The following is a 19,724-nucleotide window of genomic DNA, read 5'->3' as shown; positions in this document are numbered from 1 at the left end:
TCTTCTGGCTGCTCGCCAGAAGATGGTGCAGTACGACTGCTGGGCATCGTTGTTTCCCATTTATGTCCAGGTGCCCCCAGCTGACCTCACCAAGGCCAGCCAGGAGCACACATATCTGCCCAGGTGCCCCAGGTCGGCTAAAAGAGCACCCAGGCGACGACGACGACGGCTACCAGTCATAATGCACCGTCTGCTGCCAAAAGGCAATGAGCTGCTGCTGTGTAGCAATGCAGTACCATGTCTGGCAGCACCCAGGAGACATACGGTGACGGTGAGCTGAGCGGGCTCCATGCTTGCCGTGGTATGTCGTCTGCATGGGTAACCCAGGAAAAAAGGCGAGAAACGATGTATTGCTATTGCTTTCAGGGGGGGGGGGGGGGGGGTTTGACAATTTTTACCCAGAACCACCTGCGACAATGTTTTTGCCCCATCAGGCATTCGGAGCTCAACCCGGAATTCCAATGGGCAGTGGAGACTGTGGGATAGCTACCCACAGTGCAATGCTCCGGAAGTCGACGCTAGCCTCGGTACTGTGGACGCACTCCGCCGAGTTAATGGTCTTAAGTGGGGGTACACACAATCGACTGTATAAAATCAATTTCTAAAAAATCGACTTCTATAAATTCGACCTAATTTCGTAGTGTAGACATACCCTTAGTCAAAAAAGATCCTCCTCTAAGGAACGGTACAAATTTGTACCATCCTGACTGTTGATGTAGCTTTAATTTTTGGAAGTAGGGTGGATTTCTGCTTGACTTGCATTTGGGGAAAAATGCATTATAACTTCTCTGATTCACTGTAATTAGTAAGTGAACAGACTAATTAGAACACACATAATAATGCATCACAAATGGTACTTTGCTTTAATGTTGTGTGAGGTTTCAGAGCATATACTAATTCATATTTTGTAGTGTATTTCATAAAAATAATGATGTCTTAGTAATATGAGACCTGAACTACAGCCATTGGTTATTAAACATAGCTGAGGAGTGAGGACAGACTACCAAATTATGGAGAGTGCAGATTTTTTTTTTTTAATGCACTGGATAGTCACTAGTCTGTAAATGGATCAATTTTTGCTGGAGGCATCTGTTAAAACCAACCCAGCATGAGACAAATATGGCTTTCCTACTTTCTCTGAGCTTGCTGGCTCATCCTATGGAAAAAAAAATTGGCTTCTCCCCAGAGGTTAGCTTTAGATTTCCATTTATATAAATTGTTAAAATGTTAGGTAAATTTAATAATAATTTAATAGCCTTGCCTGTGACAGCCTTAGTAATAATGTGGGCTTTTAAAAATCTGAAATATACATGCATTCGGTCACATTCACCGTTATTAAGAGTTTGAGGTCAGTATTTATCTTCTGCATTACAATGTGATGCTAAGGCTAAAAATATTCCAGAAAACAGAAGTGGATGTGAAATTTTATGATTGTGTGTATGCCTATCATCATTTTTGAGGGTTTTTGAACAAAGTGAATTACTTAGTTTCCCAGTCTTGTTAAAAGTAAGAAGAAAGTGAGAACTGGATTAATCACCAAACTGGGATAAATACTAAATCCACTGGGGTTGGTTCATTGTGAGGCCAAGGACAATCAGAACTTAGCAAAGGAATTCCAAGTGAAAGCCAAGAGGTGGAGGGAAGGACAGGGAATAATCTTTTAAAGTTAGATCACATATATACTGTAACTTTTTTTTAAAAAGCAACACAGTTTTAGAAACATTAGTTACTTATCTGGTTAATTTCTCTCAACAGGTTGTAAGGTGGAATCCATATTCCTGAACATTGAAGCTGTAAACACACATAGAGATAAACCAGAGGTAGGACAAGTGTTCAATACAAATACCTTAATACATTGCATTTTCTGAGATGATTATCATAAAAAAAGTCTATTATCCAGATTTAGAATTAATTTGCTACAATTGCTGAGCATATTTAACTTTACACACCAACTTTGTGTAACCAGTACGTTACTCATCTGGGTATTGTTTTCTAGATAAGTTTGTGAAAAGAAATTTTACATTTCAGACATAAAGGTAAACTGTGGCTCTTGCATTTAGAAATATCAACTGTGTGTACATAGTGTTTCTAAGTCAATGCCTTTTATATTTTTATGTTAGAAAACACAAATGCCAAAGACTTAGTAATGATCAAAGCAATGAATAAGCTATTCAGTCTGTTAGGAACTAACTTATCATGCATCTATTTCACTTTCCAAGTGCATGATAATGTATTTTAAACATTAGAGGAAAAGTTTGATTGAGCTCTTTTTCCAGTTTGGAATTGGCATAGTTCCCCATGCATTTCCAAAACGTGCAAGAACTGTTGATAGTAGGGAATAATGAAGTCTGTCTTGCTTTAGGCTGACTGCAATTACAGGGCTTTTTCTATACTGAGAATTTTTAGCAATGCTAGCCAATGGTGGGAACACTAGCACAGAGAAGGAACGGGTGTTTTTATATCTGTCATCTTGACCACCTCAAAGCAAGCCCAGCCAACTGAGACTTCATCTTTTCACTGCAGAAGATAGGGGTGTGTTTACACTGAGATACCTAACTTGAGATATCTCAGTGGATGTAGCTAGTCAAGGTCAACCCGTATACCCCCCCAGTGTCTTGTATGTGTGTAATGTGTAAGCAGAGTTAGGAAGTCAGGCTTGTGGTAACTTATTGCATTCTTGCTGAATCAGAGTATGAGATGCTGTGTGGTGCCATAGCATTCTATAGTAACATGAGTTTGGATCGACCATATTACTCCCAAAAGGCTCTGCCATTGATGGATTATAAAAGCTTACCCAAACTTGATATGCCTGGTGCTTATGCTACTAGCTTTTGTGTCTATGCTTTAAGTCTCCCTTGAAGTAAATTGGCTACCATTGCAAAGAATAATATGGGTAGAGTTGAGGCGAATGGATTAGTGCAGTATAGTCAATTTATATTATAGTGAGAAGTTGGAATTTGTGGTATTGATCAGGGCCATACGTGTGTGAAAATACGAGTTTTTGTATGTTTGTGTGCATGGAAATGATGTGTGTGTAATATGATTTATATATTTGAGTATATATGGCTTTTTTGTGACTAATCAGTTTATTGCATGCTGTTTGCTACCGGGCTTTGCAAGAAGTTTTATTATCTTAGTTACACTAGTTGACAAAACATTGGTTTCAGTAGCGATTCTAGTCAAGTGCTTTCATTATGGATGTTTTTTACCATGATTAGGCTTCACTGCTTTCATTACTTCTTTCCCTTCATGTATTACATTTTACCAGATTTTTAATCTATTCTTCTTGATGCAGCTTGCATATTATGCTGAAAGCCACTTAATAGGAACAGAGTGTAAATAATGGGATGCTTTCTGGCAAACACTTCACCTCACCCATCAGATGGAATATTAAACAATTCTGACGAATTGAACATGTTCTTTACCACCAAAATGACATCCTTATGTGCCCCTTTATGAATATCCTTATTTTCAAGCCATGACTTTTTCAGTGATGATCCAAATGACTGTCTCCTTCAGTTCAGATGAAGAGCTGCTGATTAACCTCAGTCTGCCAGTGTCTTACAGCATGCCACGTATTTCCAGGAAATTGCTATTGGGAATATTTATTATGATGTTAGCTTATTAAAAACGTTTATTTGGGAAGAGAATCTGTTGAGTCACTGCATTAGCTCTAAATGTTATAATTATGGTTACCTGAGCACCTAATGCTGTTACGTAGCACCTTTTGACCTGAAATGCTTGACAAACTACACATCTGGTACTGCTGAAATGTAATCATGTTTGGGGAGAAGGGCAGAAGTCAGGCAACAACTGTACAGTAGTGAAACTAGTGGAAAAGTTTGACAAAAGATAGTAGGGTAAACCTGAATTTTTTTTCAGGGAAGACCCATGGGGATTTTATTACCCATAGAGAGTCACAGACGGGACCTGTACTTGAGATGTCTTCTGAAAGACCCACACTGAGTAAACTTCGTAGTATACAGTTAAACTAACTAGGCAAGATGAAAGGCTAAGTTGATTAGGTTGGGATTAGAGTGTGGTATAGAGTATAAAATATTTCCTTTATGCTATCTGTGTAAATGGTAACTGCTACTGTAAAATCTAATTTTAAAATACTCTTTATTAAAGCTGAACAGCTATAGTATTTAATTTTTAAAAATTACCATTACAAACAAGATACTTTCCTAATAATTGTACTGTGTGCGCCTCTTAGATATAAATTCCATATCAATACATAAGGCATGCTATAGTGCATAGCAGATGTTGAAAAAACTGTTTTAAAATACTTTACGTACTCTAAGAAAAATTCAAGACTGTCATTTTTACATTGCAAAAATACATATAAAGGAGTAGAATAACTGACTTTCCTGTGTTTTCTATAATAAAGATGATCTATCTGAATTTGGACTGCAGATCTGACTGGTCATGTACAGTAGCATCAGATTTGTAATGACTTCAGTCTCAATCTGGATAGGATGAAGGAGGAGTGATCTTTGTTTTTTCCCATAATAAATCTTATGGAACTACTTCAATAATCATTTGAGTTCTCTCTCTGATGTTTTGGATTTTATTTCAGAAAGCAAGTTTAATGCCTTTGTATGGCAGGAAAATCTGTTTCCTTTGCTACATATCTTAGTCTATAAATTAGAGATTCACTGCAAAAACTCATTTTAGATTTATTTCAGTTAATTCAGTTTTTATCATAAAAATAAAAGAGAAATTTGCTCACCCTAACACAGAATCAGGGAAGTGAACAAAGAGAGAAACATGTAACCCAAATGCCCAAAGCCTTTTTTTAAAATGGAAAATATATTTTTGGAATTGAAATGGCTTTGGTTTGAAGAATGAATTGATCTTTCAAATTGAACCTGAATGCACATCATTTGGTTTTTATTTAAAGTAGTAGGTAGGGTACTAGGTTAGCAGGTACTTTGTTTGAATTTGGTGATACTGTTGTAGGCCACCAACTTGAGCTGCATGGGTGCAGCCAACATCAGGCTTATCAGCTAAACTGTCTACCCTTTGAACGCGTGCTGCATTGAACATGGGCAATACTGTACAACTTCTGCAAAATAATCAGAGGTCTACCCATAGGTACCGTTTTAGTCTTGGAGGAGGGATTTTGTCATAACTCACCGCATCAGGTGTAGTTTTTGTATTCTAAACTAGCTATATTACAAGTAAAGTGAAGATCATGCTATGGAAATGCAGTGTACGGCTCTAGTTCAGAAAAGTATTGCTATTCAGAGAAACCAGTTTATATACTCAACTCCTATTGAAATCAAGTATGTGCTCAGTGGTTTTCCTGGGTAGGAATAGATTTAAGCACATGCTTAAGAGTTTTCCTGATTGGGGCCTATAATAGGAATCCTCTACATGTGAATAACTGAAGTGTTAGCAATAAGATTTATGTAGGATTGATGGTTATTTTATATAAGTTGTGCTGCTATATGTTCTAATGCATTAAAAAGCTGTTACTTCACTGAATTTTCTGAGTGAAAAATCTTTTGTTGAAGTGCAGCTGTGTACTTGTGAAGGAAGCTGATTGATATTTTACTGCTGCTTATTGCTGCATGATAAATATTCTCCTCTGTATTTTTATTATTATACAGAATGTAGACATTTCCAGACCTCCCGAGGAAGCCCTTGTAACAGTCCCTGCTCACCAGTGAACCCGTGTCCAGCTCAGCTATCAAACGTGTGGTGCTGTTTTCATCCTATTACTTTAAAATACATCTTTAAAAAAAATCATTCCAATCACTTTAAAATCAATTACAAAAATAATATTTAAATCATTGTACAGCACATAACGTCTAAAATTGTCTAGGCATAGTGAAACTGTATTATACTAATTCAGTTGAACCTTAATTGGCTGCTGTTTGCTGTTCTTTTTTTTTTTTTTTTTTTTTAAAGCTTTCTATAATCCTGTGATCTTGCAGTTTTAATTTTTAAATTGATTTTTTTTAGGTCCAGTAACTGTTGGACTTTAGTTGAAGTATGAAAGCTACGATGCATAACATACTGTGTGTGATAAGCACAAGCTGGGCACAAGTAGTACTTGTTTCCCTGGGCTTGGGAGTGATTGGACTGTTAAATGTAGCAGAAAATAACATTTCCATAGTTAGCAAAACATTTAGTTCTACTGATCCATAGTGCTAGTCTGGTAGATCTGCTAGATTACCAAACTCTTTAATGATGTATATTTGGAGAGGAGGCTAGCAAGTTGAAGCTTATTTTATTCCAGACTTCAAACATAATGAGGAGAAGTATATGAGTAGTTTAATGTGTGCGATTTTTCTTAAAATATATTTCTGCATTGGGCAGATGGCAGAGTTCTTTGGGCACATAGTAACAATTTTCATTTGGTTTCTTTTGTTTAGGAATTAAGAAACACAGAATCTTAAAGTTCCCTATTCATGGTCTGGCAAGCAGCAGCCACACTTACTCCTAGTAGTATGCTGCTCCTAGCGCATATGTGGATGACCTTTGAGTTATCACATAGTCTTTGAGTCTTCACCTTTGAGTCTTCAATAGTGCATACATCTTATCAGAGCTTACCTTGGGTACAATACAACGGGCAATGGCCATTTCAGATTAGTCTGTACCTAGATTTTAGCTTATACTTAAAAAAAAAAAAAAAAAAAAAAAGATTGGTTGGAGGTTTTCCTGGCCAAAATGGGTGCACATACCTCCCGAAGCATTAATAGAACGTTTGTGTGAAAGATGGCGTGTTTACTACGGATTGTCAAGCAGTTATTCACCAAGAGAGTGCAACATGCCAGTGTCTAAAATCCTTTACACATTGTACAAAAAGAGACTGTAGCTCATTTGAAAGTTGAGTAGCAGCACGACCTTGCTGTTTTTTGGGGATAGAGACCAAATTAAAATTAGAGGTGTCCAAGTAACAGGGGCAGCTTTGTTTTCATTGCATCGAATCTTGGAAAATAGGCTGTTTTCTAAGCAATTGCTTTTCATCTAAAAGAATAGCACAAATCCCTTGTTGTGTAAACTGTTTGTTCAGTTAATAGGTCTATTTCTCCAGCTTGTACATTTTTTACAAACATTTTGCATTTTGTTGAAATTAAGTATTTGCATTTTTTGATAATTTCTGTTGAGGTCATGTACCCCATTATGAGCTCCAAAATACTATAGTGATAGGGATTAATTGATAGCTAGCTGGCTCATGTAAATAGTCTATTGTACAGATAAAATCCTAGTATAGAATTTGAAGTTTCAAGTGATAGCATGTATCACTGGGTAGGACATTAGACTGGGAGTCAAGTGACCTGGGTTCTGTTCCTGCTGCTGCCATGGGTAGGTATCCTTGAGAGCTTTGCAGGGAAGTTAGTTATGTAAACCAGAGATGTGGAAAAGTAACAAGATAGTGAGTAAATGAGAGAGAGAGAGAGAGAGAGAGAGAGAGTGTGTGTGGCCCATTACTAAGGAGAATCCCATGCAATAGTAAATATATATTCAAAGTTAACTTAAAGCTGCTTCTGCTGTCTGATGCCTGTAATACTTATATCCTGCAGGTGTAGGTAAGAGTCAGTAAGTAGTTCTAAGAGGTCTTTTTCAGTCTGTATAACTGCCTGGATGTGGCAATGGAGTAAGTGGTTCAAAAACCGCTTACAGTTATTGTAGCACTAGAGAAAACCCTAGTAGAGGACAGAATGGATTTTTAACCGTTGTTTGTACAGAGCTCCAAGGGAAATCAGCTAGTTATAGTACCTAAGCTGCTACAACACACTGATTTAAAATATCTATTCATTTATTTTTATGTATTTTACCTTTTGGGTTTTGGATGTAAAAGCTTTTCACAAATTGAGTCTGGTATTTTTTTATTTTTATTTTTGTGTAGTAAACTAGCCATGTCTGCATTCAGTGTATTTAACAACTCCTTGTCTGGCTTCTTTCTGAAAAATACTGTCCTCCCTACTTCATTCCTTCCAGACTTGTTTTTCTTGCAAACCAAGGATATCCTGGAGACAGGCATAAGCCCATCTTGGCAGTCTCAAGAGCTGCACAATTCCTGCCAGTAAAAAACCACTATTAAGCTCTCTCCCATCCTGGTTCCATCTACTCTCACAGACATGGTTGCCATAGGTATCTGAGATGAATCCCTGGAAGACTTAGGACTATGCCCAGAACTTCTCATTACCAAACAATGTAGCTTACGCCATCCTTTCTCTCCCTTCCCAAATCCTTTCTCCCTCATTGCACTCTTTCTGATAGAGATGTCTCCCTCTTTTTTCTCTTAGGCCTCCATCTATTATGGCATATAGTCTTCTCCAACAACTTCTTGATCTCCTCTTATTTTCCCTGGGATTTCCTGGAATTTGGCTTCTTGCCTTCCATCTTTTTGAATCAACAGCAAATGCCCAGCCTTCCATATACTGCAGCCAATACTGGGGCTCTCAGGCAGCCCACGTAGACAACCCTTCAATAACTTAGTCCCAAGAGCCTGGTGAATGTGTCATTTTGATCCAAGTGTTGCACAAGTTATTCTGAAAAATATGGACAGATTGAACAAATACCATCATCATTGCTCCTTTGTGGCCATTCAAAGATTGGCTTGCTAAAGGCCAAATATCCATAGACAGGCGCTGACTCCAAATCCCTTATAGTCTCTCCCAAAAACAGGACAGTCACTCTTCTCTCCAGAATTTGGCCTCTGCTGGCTTGTTGCACAAGAGATTATTGCTTCAAGAAAAAGGAGTCTCTGAAAAGATCATAAAGGCTCACTTCAACTCCTGGAACCTCCTGATCCCATTAAGAGTTTGAAAGACATTCTGAATTTGCTGCCTGCCCAGAGAAAACTCAGCTTTCAGTGTCATCAGAATGACCTCTTGAATTTCCTCTGGAGGGATTCCATATGGGCTTAGTTGATGGCAGTGTAGGTTTCAAGGTTTGGTTTCAGGCTTGCAGGTAACTTAACTTTCACAGAGTGGTGTTTCCATAATTCTCTCACAAGACTCAGATCTCCTGTAAGATATATTGCCCTAGTCTGGGGTCTTAACCTAAGTTTTAATAACATTATTGGAACCACTCCCTTGAGCCTATTGGCACATCTCTGATTAGACTGTAAACTCTTCAGGTTCTGCTTGTTTACTGTTTCAGCAAGGAGAGTCAGGGAGCTAACAGTCCTCACTTATCACTCTCTCACACATTGTCTTCCTCAGTTTTAAGATGGTATTACGTACTGAAATGTCTTCCAGGAACAGGACCGTCACCTAATTTTACTGAAATGAAAGGTGGTTCTGGTCTTGATTCTCTGCTGGGCAGAGGAACAGATTCACTGCCTGGAGCTCAAAAAGCCTGCAACGACTCATCAGTGCTCCGGCGTTAGTTTTTTCAGAAACCTTAGCTATTTCAGTGTGTGTGAGAAAATAATTTCTGTGTCTATCCAATGCTATAAATGTTGATTTGAAATAAAGGGAATGAATTAAAATAGAGAGGTTTTAAAAAAGAAAAAGTGGGGGTGCCCTCAACTTAAGAAAAATCACAGGCTTTTTTCTACATACCGTTTTCACAAGTAAGAGCTAGATTTCTGTCACTGAAATAGGGTAGAGGAAAAAATGGATTTCTCTGTTTTTCAATTACTTTTCTGTGCGCTTTTGACTGTACTCTGTGTAGTCAGTTCAGCCGTTTCCGCTGTGTATAAGTCATTGTATGTCGTCTTATTAATGTAGGTTTTTACAGATCAACAAGAATATCTTTTTAAAGGCAAATATGAGTATAAAACCACAAAAATTGACTAGCAGTTGTGGTTGTTGGGCATATTGGCAGGTGTAGAACCCTGAAACACGTTTAAACTTATTTTTGAAAACAAATTGTTTTCCAGTAACTTGATAGTATCCCATTAAGTATAATAAAGCAACTTATCATCCCAAAATCAATTTTCCAACTCACTTTTTTATTTTTTCATTAAATCAAGTCATTGCCTGGATGGATGTGTGCTGTAGAGGAGGAGCTTGATAAACTTACTAAAAGTGCCAGCTCTTATTTTTTAATAGTTGTACTGCAATCGCTTTGCCCCCTCATTGCCCTTTAGACCAAAACAAAATCAGAAAAGAAGTTCAAATATCTTTTGAGACTACATAGAAACATGGGGGGAGGGGGGGGTGTTTCTGGTGAAATTTTTGCAATTCATGAAAATCTGAAGTGCAGTAATAAAAGCAGGTTCAGACAGAATTTTCAGTAAAGGTAGTTTACAATGTTTATAGGAGAGTGATTTTGTGGTTAAAACACAGAACAGGGAGATGGTCTGTGGCAAAGTCAGCAATAGGTGCTATATCTCCCATCCGTTGATAATGGGCCTGATGCAAAGCCAGCGGGAGTCTTTCCTGTGACATCATTGGTCTTTGCAGCTGGGGTTTCCTCTTGTTAGTGGTTGAAAGAAAGGGCTCTGCAGTAGAGAACCCTAAGCATGCAAAACTTTTCTGCAACCATCTTCTTCCCCAAGTTCTGTAGACTTGTTACTTCTCAGTTAAAATTTATATGGTTTCAGAGTGAAACTAGAGTGGTATAGAAACTATATGCTATCCAAACAGCTTTGGGAACAGTATTGCAGTCAGATGGTAGAAAAAGTGGTTTTAAAATCGCATCTAAATGCCAACCACTGGCACCTATCTGCGTAATATGAATGATAGTATCTGTATGCCCTAACAGTAATTGTATGCTTGTGGGGAGGGGAGGATAGATCCTTCAGTTTTATTTACATTTTGCTTATCCAGCAAATAACCTTGAATGTAAGTGTCTTGCCCTGTGTGCTTGGTTTTGTGAGACCAGAGAAGATAGTCAATGAAAAACACTTTCTCTAAGACGGCAGAAACCAGTAAAAATGAATTCACTCAATTTCAGTTAATATAAAATCTGCTAGTAGCTAATAAAACTTGAAATCTGAACAGTTACTATTTTGGGGACGAGTAAGTGAATAACTCGGGGACCTGACCCATGTTCCTCATCTTAGTCAAGCAGGGCCTAATGCCCAGAGGTGTGTGACAGTTATTGCTAAGTGCATAGTGCTACCTCATTTTCCTATGGAGTCTTTGCAAGCCTGTATCTGAGGTTATGCTCGTCCAAGGAGTGCAGTTCCAGCTAAACTGGCATAGCGCATAGTGTGGAGAAGGAACCGCATCTTTAAAGATAAACTTAATAAGACACATGCTCAGTGGACAGTATGAGAGTGTTTTAACAGCTGGCATAATGGATGTCCTAACTGATGCTTTTTTATTGGCAGCAAAGAAGGCCTGTGATCTGGTATTAGAGAGTTGGCTTTGTAGAGAACTTAAGAGCTGGCATGAAGTTTTAATCATGGTTTTTGAACTCTATATACTGGCTGGTGTAGGTGTAGGTTGGGCCTTATGTCTCATTTTATTAAGTCTTCTGAGAAAATGTGTCCAAGGTGCTGTGTAAGAAAAGCAAATTCTGTCTGTCTTTTGCCCTTTGTGATGTGCCATAGACTGAGTAAAAACCTACAGCAAAACAGCAAGAAACTTTGCTTAAATCCCCTTTCTGCCTTTGGCTTGCAGAATGTAGGTGTGGATCGCTCGAGAGAGGAAGCCTTGAGGACAGTACCTAATCATCTATAACTCCCGTGGACCATGACAATATCCCCTGCCTGCCACAGAAGCACTAAGGAAATAGCTCAGGTACATGAGACTGGAGAAGACATCCAAGGAGGTCAAGCAGTGTCACATGCACACACTCCCTCTGACTGTAAGGCTTTTAGAATGTGATTCAATGACTTGTGGGAAAACCCATGATTCTGGAGGACCCTTAATGCTGAAAGTTGAAATGTGCAAGACTGGAAATATTTGTGGGAAACCCAGTGAAGTTGCTATTAATTTTTCTTCTGTGAATATGCAGTTTTTCAACTGTTTTTATTCTTCACCTGTGGCTCATGCAAGATTGTTAATTGCTCATCAGTTTAATGTCAAGTTTTAACTGAACTTTTACTTTTTTCAATAATGGCTTTTCTAAGAGTACCTCTTATTTTTACTGTGAATGACTGTCTAGAATTAGATGACTTTTTTTTTTAGTGTGTGTATATATATATTTTTTTTGAATACATGTGAAATTCTGCATTTAATGCTCTGTAGGCTCCATTTGATACAAAACCAGTTCATATTGGAGGCTTGCTCTGAAAAAGTTTCTCAAGTACTCTTTTTTTCCATCCCCTATCTATGTTTGAGCATAGTTCAGGTGTTGCAAAGCACCGTATATGTGTGTCTTTTGAAATAGGGATGATTTCCCCTTTGCCAAGAAAAAATATTTGATATTATATATTATATTATATTGACAGTGAGAGAGGCTTTGCTATCACAGTAAGTTCCTTTATCTTCTCTGTGCAAAATGGCATTTTTACCATGGTGGGGGTGCACTATTATACAGTTGATCGTTATGGAAGGATGGTTTTAAGTACAGATAGCTGGCTTGTTAATAGTCTAATTATCCTAGAAAGAGATTATAAAGGGTAAGATGACAGATCTCCTTCAGAATATCTGTACTGTCCAGGTTAAGCAACCTTTCCAAGAGAGAACACAACTTCCACATTCAGGGTGAAATATACTCCCATTCAGTGGGCCCTCAAAAGACCCAATGCATCACTTGAATGCAGGAAAACTTCAATGTAAACCCTAAATGGGCTCTAATAGAGTGAATTTCACACTAAAAGTATAAGATTTTTTATGTGGGAGCATTAAGTAAATAGAGGAGAATGTTAAAATAGGATTTTAGCCTCCTGAGAATTGTATAAGTACAAAAACACTTGAGTGAATTTGGAAATTGATTTTTTTTTAAATGTCATCTCTATTTTGTTTTTAAAATCTTTTTAAACTTTCTGTGAAATTGCAAGTGCATTTATGTCCAATGCTAAAAAGTAATAGAATTTTCTATGCATGTCAAGGCCACTCACTACCTTCATTGTTCCAAGCCTATATATATATATATATATATATATATAGGCTTGGAACACACACACACATGTGTTGTTGGATGATAGAATTTATTGGAGTATCTTTTTGATGTCTGTTAATCCAACTCTTGCATTTATCCATTAATACATTTAGTTGGATTTCAGTGCAGAGAATTGAGTTCTGTCAAAGTAGCTTGCAGGCAAGGGCTAAATTGTTTTTTTGTTTTGTTTTATGCAGGGCAGGGGACTCTAATATGTGCTGCTGTTGTGATTTGTTTTATTAAGCTAGTCTTAGCAATATAGTCAATGTACTGGAAGTAAGCCATATAGCTAGATTTCATTTCAGAAAACGAATGCATAGGATATCAAAACACTTGCTTGGAACCTTAGCATCAAAAGCTTTTTGTCTGTAATCCATGCAACCAGTAATATGCATTTAAAAATATATATTTATTTAGCTGTATTAATAGTTATTGTCTAATGTTATAGCACAAAGCACTGCTAAGACATTTATTGATGCACAGCAAAACAAACCCTAAAGATGCTTATGGAGAGGGAAGAGATGCTATATAGTGGTTTCCCTTCTGATAACCTATTTGTTCATAGTTCAGAAGAACAGCCCTATCCTCTAAGGTGCCCTGTTTCCTCTGGATCTGGGCCACACGACCTACAGTAGGGATTATTTATGTTTAATGATGGTAAATTGAGGAAGTCTAGCTTTTATCCATAGTTATCCAAGGCAAATTCCCAAATATTATGTTCTTAATGTGCTTTGAAAAGCAGAGGTTTACCAAGATAGAGTTTGGATTATTGTAGTTTTGAGCTTCGTCCTGGTAAAGGAAGCGTGGTTATAAAAGGGAAATGTTTCCCTATATGGGTTTTTAATCTCAGAACTTTCAGAGGTGCTGTAAAATTCTATATGGTTAAATGTTTTATGTATAGTAGATATTTTTATAGACTTTGTGAATAAATTGTGTCAGTACTTGAAAATAAAAAGGAGAATCTGAAGCTGTCAATTCTATTTTAATTTACAAATGTCATTGACTGTATCTTAGTTAGTAAAAGAAAAATACTAGAATGTAAAAATAAGTAAATGATCACCCCCATCTCTCCTGTAAAAATTGAGAGTTCTGGAAATATATTGCAAGAATTACTCATTACTATCTAAAAGCTGTATACATATTCCCATCTGTTTCGGAAAAGTGAGTCATCATCCAGAGGGGGTAACTTCTAAGTATGGTCTAGTATGTTTGTTTTATGTTGCAGTGATTGGATGGGATTAAACTAACCTTTCTGACATGACTGGTCTTCAATTTAATCTTCTAGGCAAAATGAATTTCATGTGATCTTTGAGCCAAGTAATAAAGATCAAATGTTAAAACTCAAGATTTGTGTTTCTTTCCTTGTCCCCTTAGACCAGCTATGCTACAGTAACATGTAGAGTTGTGTAAATATCTCCTCAGGTCAACACACTTTATGAATTTGTCCACTGTAGAAGGCTGTGAAATACTTTTTACAAAATGTATCTCAGATAGAGAGAAGTGTGAGAGTAAAGGTTAAGTTCATTTCATTATCATCTGCTGCAAAAAGAGGTGAGATATACTGATTATATTACCTACAATGTGTGACAGAAGCTGAGATCTGCTCAGGTTGGCAAAAATCTTTTGCAATAACGAAGAAAAAGCAATAGTTCAGATTTAAAATAGAAGAGGAAGTCAAAATTCATGTGAAATTATGATTGTAAATTGAGGCTTTGTGAATTTCAATGAAAATTAACTGTTACGTTTTGTCATTCTAAATGTTTAGGATTTGTGACATTCTAAAACATGACAACTTTGTTTTTTTTTTTTAAATGATTAATTCTCATCTACCTGATATTCTTCAGTACCAGTAGCTGCAAATTAGTAAGTAAAATGTTAATCTGCTGTAGCATTTGGATTTAAATAGTCCATTATGCATGTATAAATAAGCTAGACTGCATTGAGATGCAATAGTGTTAGTAATGCTTTTTCTATTTCTGATGCAGTTTATGAGAAGGCAAAACTTACCAGTGGTCATTTGTCTAGACTAGGGGCTCTCAAACTTGTTCATATCGGGAAGCACAGCTTACTGTGTTCACATCTCCTCTTTAGAAAGTACTGATCGCTACTAACTTTAGTCCCTCTTGGTGGTGTATTATCTACAACAGCAATTGCTATACCCTCTTCTCCTCCAATGTAGTAGCATTCTTTATTAGAGGTAACTCATTTCCAGGTGCCTTTTTTTAAAAGGCCTTGAGACTGCTCTTTGCAGTGAATTGTATGGACACTTAGCAGCAGCTGGAACTAAGAACACCAGCCCTTGTGCCCAGTCATCTCTTCAGACCAGTTTGGGAACCAGATAGAAAATAACTGCAGTCTACTATCTTCCACAAGGTGGCTCTCATACACAATGGTTACAGGAAAGAAGGTATGTAATAAAGATTGTAAATCTCTGTATTCAATTATTGGCTGATGATGATAGTGATCTAACACCTTAGTCTAATTCCCCACTGATAAATGGAACTGACTGTCACTTAAGTAGCAATACATCAAATATCTATAATGTATTAAATCTGAAATATTTATTATGCTGATGCAGATAAAGATCACAATGTGTGTCTGGTTACTTGTTGGAGGGTATGTTAACTCCCCTTGCATGAATTGGTCTGTTAAGCCTCCTGATACATTGATGTGCATGTGTGACACCAATTGGCTGAGGCAGGCATTCTGAGCAAGTCATTTCAGCATCTCCTACCAATTAGAGTGATGTGCGAGAAAAGAGAGCTTTGTAGAGTAGGGTCATCTCATATTTTAAAAGAGGAGCATGGGTAAATGTAACCAGTTAGAATTCTATTTTCTTTTGACACATTTTAAAATTCCTTCTTTCCTTGGTTAAAGCAGATACACATTTTCCCTGCTTGAAGGCTGAGAGCCTGATTTGAAACTGTATTTGTAATAACTTACTTTTAATCTTAGGGTGCATCTCTACCATTCTGTTGCAGAAGGATCAAGCATCCATAGGCACACCAATCTCAAATATAAAGAACAAGAGTGTAGCCAGGTAAAACATACCTAAGCCTTCTCTGTTCTGGTGATTTGCCCCCTTTTCAGCCATTGGTTGGCAGCCATGGTTCTGTTACCTCTGCTTGAAACCACAAATTGCACTTTACGTTTATTTTTGTTCTGCCTACACTGAGGGTTTGCACTTATGCTGCTGCTATTAGGGCAAATCCCCAGTGTGTAGGCAAACCCTTCTATATGAAATAAAACGCCAATCTGGGTCTCCCTATATAAACCTGAATTTATTATGAGAACACTGAAGCTGTAGGTCCCAGCTTTAAAAAGTAGCACTGTTTTTATAAAAACAAAACCAAGAATGTATTATATGATTGAGTCTACAGTGGAGCCTCTTTTAAAAAGCCAGAGCTGTCTTCCTGCTTCAGTAGTACAGGGCTACGGAGGTTTCATCTGCCTGAGACTTAAGGTATGTCTGCGCTTGGAGCTGGAGCTGTAAATTCCAGCTTGAGGAAACATATCCAAGCTAGTGGGCTCAAAAATAGTGTAGTAGCGGCAGGAGGGGCTAGCAGCACCAAGTACATATGTGTTCGAGCTGCTACATATGTACTTGGGGCAGCTTGCCCCTCCTGCTGCTGTGGCTACACTTTTTTTTTTTTAAGCATGCTTGCTTGATCAGCACTAGGGCAGGTATGTCGCCTTGAGCTGGAATTTACGCCCCCAGCTCCAAGAGTAGACGTACTCCAGGTTTTGCTATTCTTTCACTATATGTTCTGTAAAATACTGTAGCATGCTGTGAAGTATTATAATTAACAAAACTATGCTTGTCAAATTAACGAGTGTATATTTTGTGATTAATTCTTTATCTGCTTACTCACTGTTTGGAAAATTAAATCTTTCTGCACTGGATTTGCCAGAGATGGCAAGGTTTTATTGTATTTAAATGAACTATACTCACCTTCTGCCAACTATTCCATGTTTAAGCACTGCACTCAGTAGAAAGTTTTTCTAAAACTAACTGGCCTTTTCTTAGCATAGTTCATCACAGTACCTCAGGAAGGTTTTCAATAGGGTATTCTCATGTTCAGTAACCATAGTTCCTAATTCTAAATTCTTGGAGGACCCCCCTCAATTTTTTTGGTGCATCTTGGATAAAGAAATCCAAAGGAGGAAATGATTCCCTTTTGATCTCAGCATAGTGGCTTATAGCCATTTAAATTTTAGGTACATTTGATTGTTGAATTAATGAGCAGTTTTGATTATGAAATTAACATTTATATAGCTTCTGTGCAGAAAAGGATTTTTTAAACTTAATGGACATTAGGCTAATAAATATGCTGAAGCACCTACACTTAATGGTTGTCTCTCTCTCACACACGTATGCTGTCTTCTGTGACAATCTGGTAGGTAACTGTTTTTATTCTTGCTGTGTAGCACTATTTGCTGGGCTAATGGCAGTTACATAGCTGTGGAATTTTTGTACTGGTTAGCAAATCAGGGCCCTCTTTTATGCAATACGCTTATAGAACAGCAGCACGTCAGTATTGTTTTTTGATCTATCCACTAGTTTAAGGTCCATAGTATGCCACAGGCCCAGTTATTTTATGTAGTCAACTTTCTATTTACTTGGAAGTAGACCTGTGTGAACTAGTTTTGTAGTAATGAAAGTGGTTTAACCCAGATGAATCCTTCCCCCCCATCATGTACAGATGTTATTGAACTGTGGAAAGTTCACATATGGTTATAACCTACTAAATGGAAGCATGGCTTTGCTTTAACATCAGTTGTGCTAAAACACATGGAGCCACAGATGTTCTATTTGAAAGCTGGTGATTTATATGGAACAGCACCATGTCTGGCAGTTCAGCAGAAATGTTCCATCTCTGAAAGGCCAGGTAAGTGGACCCAATATTCCATATAATAGCTGAACCAGGGCTTTTTTGTAAGAGGCAATGAGCTTATTGCTCACATCTACAGTATTAATAAATGCACTTTATACTTTAGCAGTGGAAACTTGTACTTCAGTCTCTAAAAATTTACTCCTAGTGGGTTGTTGCCAGATACTTGGGCCAGAACATCTGATGCATATGTTTGCCAAGAATAAATATTTAGAGTAACCAACGAAGCATAGCACATGGAAAAAAGATGTGTCACAATGAATTGGAACTAGTTTCTTTTTTCCTAATGTAACCCATCCTTTTGAGTTACATTGCAGGTGGAAGGTTGTAGCAGTTAATCTCGTAACTATTGTAATGATGCAGGATAGAAAGGAGATAAATTAGTTAAATTCAGCAGTATTTAATCATTCTTTTATTTCAAAAACTAGAGAGAGACACTGAGGCTAAACTTAAAGAATAGCCAGTGTTTTATCTGCAGCCGCAGACAACAACACATTTGTTACTTAACTGTGGCATGAAATTGTTTGGCACAGAACACTCTGGAGGCCCCATAGTTACATGAGTTCTTAAACTTTTAAAATATTGGATGTTGTCTTACAATAAAGTATTAGTTTGTAATGAGGCCAAGATGTTTGGTCAGAATAAGCCAACAGGCAAGCATCTGACACTAAGAGAAACTAGTGTTGGGTACAGGTTTCAGAGTGGTAGCCGTGTTAGTCTGTGTCAGCAAAAAGAATGAGGAGTACTTGTGGCACCTTAGAGACTAACAAATTTATTTGAGCATAAACTTTCGTGAGCTAAAAAGAAAGTATGGTGTTGCCATACTAACTATAACGAGAGTAATCAGTTAAGGTGGGCTATTATAAGCAGGAGATGCCAGCAATGCCCGTCTGTCCGGTTTGGCCAATGTACATGGCAGTCTCTACGCAAAAGAATAAATGGACACAAATCAGACGTCAAGAATTATAACATTCAAAAACCAGTCGGAGAACACTTCAACCTCCCTGGTCACTCGATTACAGACCTAAAAGTCGCAATTCTCCAACAAAAAAACTTCGAAAACAGACTCCAATGAGAAACTGCAGAATTGGAATTAATTTGCAGACTGGGAGTGGATGGGTCATTATACAAAGTAAAACCTTTTTCCCCCCTACTGTTACTCACACTTCCTTGTCAACTGTTGGAAATGGGCCATCCTAATTATCACTACAAAAGTTTTTTTTTCTCCTGCTGATAATAGCCCACCTTAACTGATTACTCTCGTTATAGTTAGTATGGCAACACCCATTTTTTCATGTCCTCTGTGTATATATATTTTCCACTGCATGCATCTGATGAAGTGGGTTTTAGCCCATGAAAGCTTATGCTCAAATAAATTTGTTAGTCTCTAAGGTGCCGCAAGTACTCCTCGTTCTTTTTATAGTGTTGGGTAGGGTATCCTTAAAAAAAAAATCTTTGCTTTTTAAATCAGGAACATTTCTATAATCTTAATTTACCTTTTACAATAGATTGAGAGTAAATGAGAGTCATTTTGGAGAAAAAAAGTGTAATGGCTAAAATCACAAAAAGTTTAATATAACTTTTACTGAAGATGAATAAAAGGGCCTCAACCATATTTAAAAAAAGACAATCTTTTCTAATGTCTTGTTTCCAGAGCAAAATATACAGCATATATATATCTATATATATAAAATTACCAAACACAAAATTTACATTTTCCCAATTAATGCACACGATTCTTAATATCTTAAACCTGACTATGCAAAAAACCACTGCCAGTTAATCAGCAGTAAGAAATTTTTCATGCTACTGTATGTTATTCTGAAGGAAAGGTATAGAGACAACATTGTTGGACCACATGTCACTTAAACA

At 37.3% G+C, this 19,724-nt stretch overlaps 1 protein-coding gene across 4 annotated transcripts in view; it reads left to right on the top strand.

Moving 5' to 3' along the window:
* PFKFB4 (6-phosphofructo-2-kinase/fructose-2,6-biphosphatase 4) overlaps positions 1 to 11,594 on the top strand; it is a 56,838-nt gene extending 45,244 nt beyond the window's left edge. Inside the window, exons 13-14 of one of the 4 annotated variants that reach the window (XM_065407324.1) lie at positions 1,756 to 1,820; positions 11,535 to 11,594. In XM_065407324.1, the coding sequence (XP_065263396.1) occupies positions 1,756 to 1,820; positions 11,535 to 11,594 (125 nt within the window). Of the gene's footprint in view, positions 1 to 1,755; positions 1,832 to 2,144; positions 2,167 to 3,882; positions 3,967 to 5,615; positions 5,676 to 11,534 lie in introns of those variants that run through there. The other 3 variants (XM_065407323.1, XM_065407321.1, XM_065407325.1) reach the window with 3 other exon arrangements.
* The last annotated feature ends 8,130 nt before the right edge of the window (positions 11,595 to 19,724 follow it).

The sequence above is a fragment of the Emys orbicularis genome, chromosome 7, assembly GCF_028017835.1.
Source record: "Emys orbicularis isolate rEmyOrb1 chromosome 7, rEmyOrb1.hap1, whole genome shotgun sequence".
Taxonomy (NCBI): Eukaryota; Metazoa; Chordata; order Testudines; family Emydidae; genus Emys; species Emys orbicularis.
This window is presented reverse-complemented; position numbering and strand designations above follow the sequence as displayed.